This window comes from Procambarus clarkii, chromosome 9 (genome assembly GCF_040958095.1).
Source record: "Procambarus clarkii isolate CNS0578487 chromosome 9, FALCON_Pclarkii_2.0, whole genome shotgun sequence".
NCBI lineage: Eukaryota > Metazoa > Arthropoda > Malacostraca > Decapoda > Cambaridae > Procambarus > Procambarus clarkii.
The window spans coordinates 26,805,166-26,819,372 of record NC_091158.1 but is presented as its reverse complement, the minus strand read 5'-3'; the positions used below and the strand labels follow the sequence as shown (position 1 = coordinate 26,819,372).

At 43.9% G+C, this 14,207-nt stretch overlaps 1 protein-coding gene across 1 annotated transcript in view; it reads right to left on the bottom strand.

The window, feature by feature from the left end:
- LOC123766092 (double-stranded RNA-binding protein Staufen) overlaps positions 1-14,207 on the bottom strand; it is a 343,924-nt gene that overhangs the window by 51,034 nt on the left and 278,683 nt on the right. Inside the window, exon 15 of the mRNA XM_069321293.1 lies at positions 10,620-10,784. Coding sequence (XP_069177394.1) covers positions 10,620-10,784 — 165 coding nt within the window. The remainder of the gene's footprint in view (positions 1-10,619; positions 10,785-14,207) is intronic.

The window sequence follows — 14,207 nt, the reverse complement described above, 5'->3', positions numbered from 1 at the left end:
GAGTCGAAAAGCCACGAAGAGTTACCGCCACACACCAGCCAGCCACTCGCTGCCACTCCCTCAACACACGCACTAAACTTTCTTCCCCAACAATACCATTTGTGGTGTTATTACACTATATACAGACGTTATATATAAGTATGTATATATTTTGTTCACCACAACTGTACAGCTAAGCTGATATAGTTAGTTCAGGCACTAAGAGTCGTCGCTATACACAGATGGTGGCTGGCGGCTCCCTCACTCATTCAAGGTCACACGCACTAAACTTTCTCCCCCAACAATACTGTTTGCAGTGTTATTACCCTATATACACATATTATATATAAGTATCTACATGTTGTATGCACCGTAACTGTACACCTAAGCTTGTAGTGCGCCCAAAGAGCATAGTGGCCACCCTCTAAACAGCTAGAGAAATCGTGCAGACGACCGCACCTCCGTCACCCATATGGCTCCTCCCAGCATAATCCTTTTGCTGTTATTACACTAATACACTGTAACAAGAGAGCAGTACATAGTACATGAACATCATAACAGCATGAGCAAGCCACGTGGAGGATGAAGAAACCACGGGCGCCAGTCAGGCGGCAGCAGACAATGTAAAAGTTACACCTCTGTACAAGTTAGCCATAGAGTCAGGTCAACGGTCATCGAATCACGAAGAGGTCAGAGTTGAGGCCGTCATGATAATCTTCAGGGATTAACCCCTAAACATCAAATGTAAAACCCCCATGTTCAGCTGAGGAGCAGGAGATCATGGACAGACAGTAGAGTGGGCGCAGCCCAGTAGGGAGGTGTGTGTGTGGACTCGGGGAAGGAACATCATCTCCAGAAAAACTGTGGAACAACATACGAATAAGTACGGCTCTCTTGTACTAAAGCACCTCATTCAGTACCCTTGGCCTCTAGTAGGGAATATAGTTAGGGAGTGTCTTATTTAAGTATTTTAAATAAAGTCATATATTAATTGTTATTAAATGTGTATTAATGGTTCCTTGCCTTAGTGATATTGGGCCTACCGTCCCCTTTGCCCCAGTGACCTAGTGTTCTTAATTATCCAATACTCCTCCCCCCGTTCGTTTTCCGTGTTGAGGTATTAGTATTGGGTGTGTCCCGCCTTAGTCTTGTGTACACCATAGTTCCCAAGTGGTCAGGATTATTCGAGTGTCAGGCCAGGATCCTTGTACCGTTCAATTGTCCCCTACACCTGTCCTGGTAGGTTATTCCATCTGCAAGACCTACGAATCTCACTCCGGTCCCCTGTCCGGTAACTCAGGGTGGTGGCAGCGTCACTCGGTAACTCATACGATAGGCTGTGACTACTGATTATCTCTATCTTTCTGTCTCACTCTCCCTCACTAGTGTCTCACTCTCCCTCGCCCTCACTTACTCTCGTTCTCCCTCCCTTGCTCTCGTTCTCGCTTTGCCTCACTCTTCCTCTCTCTCTCGCTCGCTCTCGCTTGCTCTCTCTCGCTCTCTCTCTCTCTCCTTCCTCTGTGTACTGGTTTACGTCTTCGTATGACGGCCCGAGTGTTAACATCTTACATGATCACTAGCATCTGTTATTACCATAGAAAGAGCGGAGATTGCACGGATAGCTCAGTGGTAGTAGCGGGGTGTGCGGTCGAGTTATTACAATGTGGGTTATTACAACACATATTATATATAAGTATCTACATTTGTGTTCACCATAGAGAACCACTGACCTGGTTTTTACCCTACGGGACCAAGTTCGATTCCTTGAGGAAGCACAATAGATAAAGACCTGCTACAGCTTTTCGGTGTGAATATTGTAGCCAGATCTTTAGTGTGATTGTCATATAACACATTCATTCAGTTTTTACACATTTAGTTGCCTTTGTGTCGTGTGTATTTTACTGTGTTTACTTGTGTTTAGTGTGGTTTCAATATATACCATCACTGTGTGTTAATCCATTTCCATGCCGTTCTGTCTGTATTTCCAGGCGGCATGCTGTAGTTACAAGTAAGATTATTTTACATTGTGTTTATTATTGATTGATTGACACGAGAGTGTGTCAGTATGTTGTGTGGGTTATTACTATTTTATTTGGTCTCTGTGACCTGGGGCACTTTGGTTTTGTGTAATTATTGTTGGTCTCAGTGACCCGTATTGGTGTGTACAATATTATTACCATGTTGTGGTGACTCAGTGTCGTCAGTATATTTGCATTCAGTTAATATCAAGACGTCATGTGTAACTGTGTTCAGTATCTTGAGAAGTCAGTTAACTTCGTGTTCATTAACTTGAGGCGTCAGTATACTCAACTGAACAGTGTTCAATTAAAACTTGCGTTCAGTATCTCGAGACGTCAGTGTAACTTTGTGTTCAGTAACTTGTGCAGTCAGTATACCTGTGTTCATTCACTCTCGAGTCGTCAGTGTAACTTGTGTTCAGTATCTCGAGACGTCAGTATACTTTATCTGCATTCATTCTTGAGACGTCGGTGTACTTGCATTCTATTATCCTTGGGACATCAGTGTATTAATCGTTTTGCTCTTGAGATGTCAGTGTATTAATTTAACGCGACTGATTATCAATTGATTTAGTATGCGGTGATTAGTAATCGCATTGACTGATCGAAGTTGGTTAAGCAGTCTCAGTGACGCCGAGCTATAATGTAAATTCTTCGTGAATTAAGTGAGCAGTCAAGCTTTGATAGATCCTTGTACGATTACTCAGGAATTGCTAATTACCCGTAGCCATTGTTGATTTCATTGACATTTGTTTTGATTGCATGTCTTGGTGACATAATAACGTAAATATATTTACTGATTAAAGTAACATAATTGAGTGTTGTATGGAAGACTCGTCTCAGTGACAAGTCTGTCAGTTGTTGTTATTCAGTCATCAATCACCCCACGCTGGTTACGGATCTCACATTTGGCACCAACGTGGGGCCGTGTATTGTTGCAGCTATAATCACCCCTCATTGATCCCAGATTCACATCTGGCACCAACGTGGGCCGTTGTCTTTTATTGCTACTTGTCACAGTCTCGTCAAGCTGCCATTGCATCTGGAGTGGTTGCCCACTATTGTTAAGTGTAGACAGGGTCAGCGATACCACAAGCGGTCCGAACCGGAAGCGGTCCGAACCGGAAGCAAGTGTTCCGGGTAGTTTAGCCTTGTCAAGCACCATGTCCGACATTAATGTAACGTCAGATTGTTCTTGCCATGTACCATTAGCATTAAGTTTTATGAATAAACTAATTGTTATGTACAAGTGTCTTTACATTCACACCTTCAGACCCCTGGTACCCAGTATTGACTTTGCCATTATTCCTGCTATTAACGTGATCCCTTTATATGTTGCCTGGACTACTTAGATTTGAACTGCATTCATGGCCATACACATAAAATATAAATACTATTTGGTGTGAGGATCATTTGAGTTACTCTGACGACCTCCCTCTGAGGCCCCTAGAAGCTCCACGACCCAGTGGACAAGGAGTGCCAAGGATTTGGACTCGTGCAACTGCTCTATGCATCCCTGGTCAGTCATTAAAGTATAATCTGCCCTCAGCATATGTTTGATGCTAGTTCAGTCCTTTCCTAACTGAGGTTTCTTGTAACCTATTCACCTCTAAAAAGGGTTAATCTCACACCTACCGGGGACCATGAGCCGGAACCTGACCCCCCCTCAAACAAGGCACGAGGAGCAATGGCCTATAGAAACCCCCATGTTGTTGAGAGCATTCTATGTCTGCCATCGAACGGACCTGGCACCCAGAAAGGTAGGCGCCCCAAAACAAACCCCTATTCTGGTGAAAATATTGCTACCGAAAGCCGAATGAGTGGAGAAAACTCCCCAAACGAAAATTAGCTAATGAACATGACATCATGTCGCCACACTGCTATCTGCGCAACCCCCCGCCCTGGGAGGGGGAAAGGGGAGCAGATTCAAAGGAAGCAGCGAGAACCTCCTGCCTATACGCGAGCCGAGAAGCAAAAAACCGTGAAACTGCATCCCGCAGGAGCGGCGCGAACAGCAGGATCATACTATATTTTACTACTTGCAGCCTACATGCCCCAGTCTATATTCTACTACTTGTAGCCTACATGACCCAGACTATATTCTACTACTTGTAGCCTACATGCCCCAGTCTATATTCTACTACTTGTAGCCTACATGCCCCAGTCTATATTCTACTACTTGTAGCCTACATGACCCAGACTATATTCTACTACTTGTAGCCTACATGCCCCAGTCTATATTCTACTACTTGTAGCCTACATGACCCAGACTATATTCTACTACTTGTAGCCTACATGCCCCAGTCTATATTCTACTACTTGTAGCCTACATGACCCAGACTATATTTTACTACTTGCAGCCTACATGCCCCAGTCTATATTCTACTACTTGTAGCCTACATGCCCCAGTCTATATTCTACTACTTGTAGCCTACATGCCCTAGTCTATATTCTATTACTTGTAGCCTACATGACCCAGACTATATTCTACTACTTGTAGCCTACATGACCCAGTCTATATTCTACTACTTGTAGCCTACATGACCCAGACTATATTCTACTACTTGTAGCCTACATGCCCCAGTCTATATTCTACTACTTGTAGCCTACATAACCCAGACTATATTCTACTACTTGTAGCCTACATGCCCCAGTCTATATTCTACTACTTGTACCCTACATGACCCAGACTATATTTAACTACTTGTAGCCTACATGCCCCAGTCTATATTCTACTACTTGTAGCCTACATGACCCAGACTATATTCTACTACTTGTAGCCTACATGCCCCAGACTATATTCTACTACTTGTAGCCTACATGCCCCAACCTATATTCTACTACCTGTAGCCTACATGCCCCAGATTATATTCTACTACCTGTAGCCTACATGCCCCAGTCTATATTCTACTACTTGTAGCCTACATGACCCAGACTATATTCTACTACTTGTAGCCTACATGCTCCAGACTATATTCTACTACTTGTAGCCTACATGCCCCAACCTATATTCTACTACCTGTAGCCTACATGCCCCAGATTATATTCTACTACCTGTAGCCTACATGCTCCAGACTATATTCTACTACTTGTAGCCTACATGACCCAGACTATATTCTACTACCTGTAGCCTACATGCTCCAGACTATATTCTACTACTTGTAGCCTACATTCCCCAACCTATATTCTACTACCTGTAGCCTACATGCCCCAGATTATATTCTACTACTTGTAGCCTACATGCCCCAGTCTATATTCTACTACTTGTAGCCTACATGACCCAGACTATATTCTACTACTTGGAGCCTACATGCCCCAGACTATATTCTACTACTTGTAGCCTACATGCCCCAACCTATATTCTACTACTTGTAGCCAACATGCCCCAGATTATATTCTACTACCTGTAGCCTACATGCTCCAGACTATATTCTACTACTTGTAGCCTACATGCCCCAGACTATATTCTACTACCTGTAGCCTACATGTCCCAGACTATATTCTGCTACCTGTAGCCTACGTGCTCCAGACTATATTCTACTACCTGTAGCCTACATGCCCCAGACTATATTCTACTACTTGCAGCCTACATGCCCCAGACTATATTCTGCTACCTGTAGCCTACATGCTCCAGACTATATTCTGCTACCTGTAGCCTACATGCTCCAGACTATATTCTGCTACCTGTAGCCTACATGCTCCAGACACTATTCTGCTACCTGTAGCCTACATGCTCCAGACTATATTCTGCTACCTGTAGCCTACATGCTCCAGACACTATTCTGCTACCTGTAGCCTACATGCTCCAGACTATATTCTGCTACATGTAGTCTACATGCTCCAGACTATATTCTACTACCTGTAGTCTACATGCTCCAGACTATATTCTACTACCTGTAGCCTACATGCTCCAGGCTATATTCTGCTACCTGTAGTCTACATGCTCCAGACTATATTCTGCTACCTGTAGCCTACATGCTCCAGACTATATTCTGCTACCTGTAGTCTACATACTCCAGACTATATTCTGCTACCTGTAGTCTACATGCTCCAGACTATATTCTGCTACCTGTAGCCTACATGCTCCAGACTATATTCTGCTACCTGTAGCCTACATGCTCCAGACTATATTCTGCTACCTGTAGCCTACATGCTCCAGACACTATTCTGCTACCTGTAGCCTACATGCTCCAGACTATATTCTGCTACCTGTAGTCTACATGCTCCAGACTATATTCTACTACCTGTAGTCTACATGCTCCAGACTATATACTACTACCTGTAGCCTACATGCTCCAGGCTATATTCTGCTACCTGTAGTCTACATGCTCCAGACTATATTCTGCTACCTGTAGCCTACATGCTCCAGACTATATTCTGCTACCTGTAGTCTACATACTCCAGACTATATTCTGCTACCTGTAGTCTACATGCTCCAGACTATATTCTGCTACCTGTAGTCTACATGCTCCAGACTATATTCTGCTACATGTAGCCTACATGCTCCAGACTATATTCTGCTATCTGTAGCCTACATGCTCCAGACTATATTCTGCTACCTGTAGTCTACATGCTCCAGACTATATTCTGCTACCTGTAGTCTACATGCTCCAGACTATATTCTGCTACCTGAAGCCTACATGATCCAGACTATATTCTGCTACCTGTAGTCTACATGCTCCAGACTATATTCTGCTACCTGTAGTCTACATGCTCCAGACTATATTCTGCTACCTGTAGTCTACATGCTCCAGACTATATTCTGCTACCTGTAGTCAACATGATCCAGACTATATTCTGCTACCTGTAGTCTACATGCTCCAGACTATATTCTGCTACCTGTAGTCTACATGCTCCAGACTATATTCTGCTACCTGTAGTCTACATGCTCCAGACTATATTCTGCTACCTGTAGCCTACATGCTCCAGACTATATTCTGCTACCTGTAGTCAACATGCTCCAGACTATATTCTGCTACCTGTAGTCTACATGCTCCAGACTATATTCTGCTACCTGTAGTCTACATGCTCCAGACTATATTCTGCTACCTGTAGTCTACATGCTCCAGACTATATTCTGCTACCTGTAGTCTACATGCTCCAGACTATAGTCTGCTACCTGTAGTCTACATGCTCCAGACTATATTCTGCTACCTGTAGTCAACATGCTCCAGACTATATTCTGCTACCTGTAGCCTACATGCTCCAGACTATATTCTGCTACCTGTAGTCTACATGTCCCAGACTATATTCTACTACCTGTAGCCTACATGCTCCAGACTATATTCTGCTACCTGTAGTCTACATGCTCCAGACTATATTCTACTACCTGTAGCCTACATGCTCCAGACTATATTCTGCTACCTGTAGTCTACATGCTCCAGACTATATTCTACTACCTGTAGCCTACATGCTCCAGGCTATATTCTGCTACCTGTAGCCTACATGCTCCAGACTATATTCTGCTACCTGTAGTCTACATGCTCCAGACTATATTCTGCTACCTGTAGTCAACATGCTCCAGACTATATTCTGCTACCTGTAGCCTACATGCTCCAGACTATATTCTGCTACCTGTAGTCTACATGTCCCAGACTATATTCTACTACCTGTAGCCTACATGCTCCAGACTATATTCTGCTACCTGTAGCCTACATGCTCCAGACTATATTCTGCTACCTGTAGTCTACATGCTCCAGACTATATTCTACTACCTGTAGCCTACATGCTCCAGGCTATATTCTGCTACCTGTAGTCTACATGCTCCAGACTATATTCTGCTACCTGTAGCCTACATGCTCCAGACTATATTCTGCTACCTGTAGTCAACATGCTCCAGACTATATTCTGCTACCTGTAGCCTACATGCTCCAGACTATATTCTGCTACCTGTAGTCTACATGCTCCAGACTATATTCTGCTACCAGTAGTCTACATGCTCCAGACTATATTCTGCTACCTGTAGTCTACATGCTCCAGACTATAGTCTGCTACCTGTAGCCTACATGCTCCAGACTATAGTCTGCTACCTGTAGTCAACATGCTCCAGACTATATTCTGCTACCTGTAGTCTACATGCTCCAGACTATATTCTGCTACCTGTAGCCTACATGCTCCAGACTATATTCTACTACCTGTAGCCTACATGCTCCAGGCTATATTCTGCTACCTGTAGCCTACATGCTCCAGACTATATTCTGCTACCTGTAGTCTACATGCTCCAGACTATATTCTGCTACCTGTAGTCAACATGCTCCAGACTATATTCTGCTACCTGTAGCCTACATGCTCCAGACTATATTCTGCTACCTGTAGTCTACATGTCCCAGACTATATTCTACTACCTGTAGCCTACATGCTCCAGACTATATTCTGCTACCTGTAGCCTACATGCTCCAGACTATATTCTGCTACCTGTAGTCTACATGCTCCAGACTATATTCTACTACCTGTAGCCTACATGCTCCAGGCTATATTCTGCTACCTGTAGTCTACATGCTCCAGACTATATTCTGCTACCTGTAGCCTACATGCTCCAGACTATATTCTGCTACCTGTAGTCAACATGCTCCAGACTATATTCTGCTACCTGTAGCCTACATGCTCCAGACTATATTCTGCTACCTGTAGTCTACATGCTCCAGACTATATTCTGCTACCAGTAGTCTACATGCTCCAGACTATATTCTGCTACCTGTAGTCTACATGCTCCAGACTATAGTCTGCTACCTGTAGCCTACATGCTCCAGACTATAGTCTGCTACCTGTAGTCAACATGCTCCAGACTATATTCTGCTACCTGTAGTCTACATGCTCCAGACTATATTCTGCTACCTGTAGCCTACATGCTCCAGACTATATTCTGCTACCTGTAGTCTACATGTCCCAGACTATATTCTACTACCTGTAGCCTACATGCTCCAGACTATATTCTGCTACCTGTAGCCTACATGCTCCAGACTATATTCTGCTACCTGTAGTCTACATGCTCCAGACTATAGTCTGCTACCTGTAGCCTACATGCTCCAGACTATATTCTGCTACCTGTAGCCTACATGCCCCAGACTATATTCTACTACTTGTAGCCTACATGCCCCAGACTATATTCTACTACTTGTAGCCTACATGCTCCAGACTATATTCTGCTACCTGTAGTCTACATGTCCCAGAAAATATTCTACTACCTGTAGCCTACATGCTCCAGACTATATTCTGCTACCTGTAGCCTACATGCCCCAGACTATATTCTACTACTTGTAGCCTACTTGCCCCAGACTATATTCTGCTACCTGTAGCCTACATGCTCCAGACTATATTCTGCTACCTGTAGCCTACATGCTCCAGACTATAGTCTGCTACCTGTAGCCTACATGCTCCAGACTATATTCTGCTACCTGTAGCCTACATGCTCCAGACTATATTCTGCTACCTGTAGCCTACATGCTCCAGACTATAGTCTGCTACCTGTAGCCTACATGCTCCAGACTATATTCTGCTACCTGTAGCCTACATGCCCCAGACTATATTCTACTACTTGTAGCCTACATGCCCCAGACTATATTCTACTACTTGTAGCCTACATGCTCCAGACTATATTCTGCTACCTGTAGTCTACATGTCCCAGACTATATTCTACTACCTGTAGCCTACATGCCCCAGACTATATTCTACTACTTGTAGCCTACTTGCCCCAGACTATATTCTGCTACCTGTAGCCTACATGCTCCAGACTATATTCTGCTACCTGTAGCCTACATGCTCCAGACTATATTCTGCTACCTGTAGCCTACATGCTCCAGACTATAGTCTGCTACCTGTAGCCTACATGCTCCAGACTATATTCTGCTACCTGTAGCCTACATGCTCCAGACTATAGTCTGCTACCTGTAGCCTACATGCTCCAGACTATATTCTGCTACCTGTAGTCTACATGCCCCAGACTATATTCTACTACCTGTAGCCTACATGCTCCAGACTATAGTCTGCTACCTGTAGCCTACATGCCCCAGACTATATTCTACTACCTGTAGCCTACATGCTCCAGACTATATTCTACTACCTGTAGCCTACATGCCCCAGACTATATTCTACTACCTGTAGCCTACATGCTCCAGACTATAGTCTGCTACCTGTAGCCTACATGCCCCAGTCTATATTCTACTACCTGTAGCCTACATGCTCCAGACTATATTCTACTACCTGTAGCCTACATGCCCCAGACTATATTCTGCTACCTGTAGCCTACATGCCCCAGACTATATTCTACTACCTGTAGCCTACATGCCCCAGACTATATTCTACTACCTGTAGCCTACATGCTCCAGACTATAGTCTGCTACCTGTAGCCTACATGCCCCAGTCTATATTCTACTACCTGTAGCCTACATGCTCCAGACTATATTCTACTACCTGTAGCCTACATGCTCCAGACTATAGTCTGCTACCTGTAGCCTACATGCCCCAGTCTATATTCTACTACCTGTAGCCTACATGCTCCAGACTATATTCTACTACCTGTAGCCTACATGCTCCAGACTATATTCTACTACCTGTAGCCTAGTTTTCCCAGAATTGTACAAAATAATAATTTTAAAGACACGTTTGGTAAAGGCAAATACTTACCTGATTAACCATAGACTGCTGCTGTTGTACTGGCACTTGTTGCTGTTGCTGTGACACCTGTTGTTGAGCGGGAGGCTGCTGTTGCTGCTGTTGTGGTGGCCCTGTCATGGCTGACTGTTGCTGAGGAGGCTGCATACTTGTTTGTTGTCCGCCAGGTGGTGGTCCCTAGTAAAATTGGATAGGACACACCAATTAATTATCAACCTACATTACAAAAAGCTTCATGTACACTACTGTGCCCTCCGGAAACTATTTTGTTTAATAAATATTTGCAAACTATTTTTTACCTTTTTCTAAGGCTATTGTGCCCACTGCCAGCATCACCATCCTGCTTCATAGTTCATGGCATTAGATAAATAAGCTTGAAAAACGACAGCATTGAATGTAATGAAATGCAATTTTCTTGGCGACACCCGCAGGCTCCCTGGAGCTATACCGGGCTGATGTGTTTATATTAGACCGTGAGAACAGTCAATCAATGAAGTTTTAAGCCTACTGGGGACCACGAGCCAGAACCTGGCCTCCTCAGAGAGGCACGAGGAGTAATGGCCTATAGACACCCCCATGTAGTTGGAAGCAGTCTATGTCTGCCATCTATCAGGTCAGGCACCCAGAGAGGTAGGAATCCTAAAACAAACTACAGCTGGTTAAACATTGCAAACCGAAATCCGAACGAGCAAGCAGAACTCTCCAATCAGAAAACAAGCATGACATCACCACAGCCGCCAGATACAACGGTTGAGGAATTCACAGAGCAGATGCACAAAATAGAGAACATACTTGCCAACCTAGCAAACCCAGCTCCAGATATTATCTTCCTTGGAGATTTCAATTTACCGAGTCTAAGATGAAGAATGGCAAACACAAATATCAAAGCAGGGAATGACCCGGGAAATAACCAACCACAGGTCAGAGAACTTTTGAGATTCTGTGACAAATTCTCGCTCAATCAACAGATTACAGAACCAGCTAGGAACGAAAACACACTAGACTTGTTATTCACAAACAATGATGAACTAATCAGAGACATCACAATCTCAGATACTTCATACTCAGACCATAAGCTCATTGAAGTGCGAACTAGCATAAATAACGGTAGTAGGTCTAAGAGACCCAACAAGCGAGAAGTGGTATTCAATCAATTAAATTTCAACAATAAGAGGATTGACTGGGAAAAAATAAATGTAGACCTTGCAACCATTCAATGGGAGACGGTCTTAAGCGACAAAACTCACACACAGGTTCATGACTTTTGTTAGGCCAAAGCTAGAATATGCAGCTGTTGTGTGGTGCCCATATCTTAAGAAGCACATCAACAAACTGGAAAAGGTGCAAAGACATGCTACTAAGTGGCTCCCAGAACTGAAGGGCAAGAGCTACGAGGAGAGGTTAGAAGCATTAAATATGCCAAAACTAGAAGACAGAAGAAAAAGACGTGATATGATCACTACATACAAAATAGTTACAGGAATTGATAAAATCGACAGGGAAGACTTCCTGAGACCTGGAATTTCAAGAACAAGAGGTCATAGATTTAAACTAGCTAAACACAGATGCCGAAGAAATATAAGAAAATTCACCTTCGCAAATAGAGTGGTAGACGGTTGGAACAAGTTAAGTGAGAAGGTGGTGGAGGCCAAGACCGTCAGTAGTTTCAAAGCGTTATATGACAAAGAGTGCTGGGAAGACGGGACACCACGAGCGTAGCTCTCATCCTGTAACTACACTTAGGTAATTACACTTAGGTAATTACAGGGAATAGCTCAACTGACAGCTGAAGCTTACAAGGTCTGCATGAAGCACGTGCCTGTGAGGAGGGGCAGAAAGAGGATCACTCTAGAAAGCGAATGCAGACGACTACAGGAGAAGAAAAAAATAACGGAAATGCTTCGGCAGACACAACTATCACAAGCAAGGAAAATAAGCCTAAGCAGGGAGATCGAAGAAATAGAACAAACGTTGAAGCGATCGTATGAGTCTGAGGAAATGGAATTGAACAGAAAGCTATACAAGAGATAAGGAAAATTCAAAATATTTTTTCACATACGCAAAATCAAAATAAAAAAACCTCGACCAGTATTGGACCGATAATTACAAATGAAGGTACGAACGCAGAGGACAACAAAGAGATTAGTGAAATTCTAAGAAGTCAGTATGAGGCTATGTTTAGCACACCAATAAACAACATGAAAGTTGATGACCCAGACAGCTTCTTTATGAATGACATTCAAGCTGCAGATAATATAACGGATATTACCACAAACTCGGAAGACTTTGAAAGAGAAATCGACAATATGCCTATGCACTCAGCTCCTGGGCCTGACTCATGGAATTCAATATTGATAAAGAAATGTAAAGTACCAGTAGCGAGAGCACTGAGCATAATATGGAGAAAGAGCCTGGATACAGTGGAGATACCAGCAGCACTTAAATCTGCAGATATAGCTCTGTTGCACAAGGGGGGGAGTAAAGCCTTGGCAAAAAATTATAGGCCAGTTGCACTAACATCACACATAATAAAAGTGTTTGAAAGAGTGATTAGGAATCAAATTTCTAGTTTTATGGAAAACAATGAATTGCACAATCCAGGAAAATATGGATTTAGAGCGGGAAGATCCTGTCTGTCACAGTTACTCAACCACGATGACAAAATCACAGAAGCCCTAGAAGAAAAGCAAAATGCAGATGTTGTATACACAGACTTTGCAAAGGTGTTCGACACATGTGACAAGGGGGTGATAGCTCACAAAATGAGGTCAATGGGAACAACTGGAAAAGTAGGACACTGGATACTCAATTTCCTGTCGAACAGAACACAAAAAGTAACAGTCAATCAGATAAAATCGAGTCCAAGCGACTGTTAAAAGCTCTGTACCTCAAGGTACAGTCCTTGCGCCGCTACTGTTCCTTATTCTCATATCTGATATAGACAAAAAACCAGCGTTGAATGTAATGAAACGCCATTTTCTGGGTGAGCCCCAGAGGCTCTCTGGAGCTTATCGGGCTAATGTATGTTATGTTAGACCGGGACATTAGCTAAGGAGTTCAGACCTACCAGGGACCAGCGCCAGAACCTGGCCCCTTCAGAGAGGTTTCAGGGAGCAATGGCCCTGGAAAACCCCATATGGTTGGGGGTTTTCCTTATCTGCCATCGACCGGGGTTAGGCACCCAGAAAGGTAGGCGTAACAAAACAAACCCCACATGGTAAGAAACTACAACAAAAACCGAACAGAGAGGTAGAAAACTTCCTACAATCCCAAGGAAACTAGCAAACAAGCAAACATCACACTTTACTGCCGCGCCGATCGTCCGTGCAGCCCTCCCCGCCCCGGACCTACCGCGCTGGCTGCCAAGCTCCAGTTCGGAAGCTAAGCTTCAACCAACGCGAAAAAACCGCCGACCGGTGGGAGGGAGGGTTTCCAGGGAGCCTCCGGGGCTCACCCAGAAAATGGCATTTCATTACATTCAACTGCTGGTTTTCTGTGGGGAGCCCCTACGGCTCCCTGGAGCTTCATACCCAAAGAGAAGGAAAAGAAAGGGCTAACCCGGGAGGCGGCTGCCACAAACTCTGCAACGCAAAGCCAAGA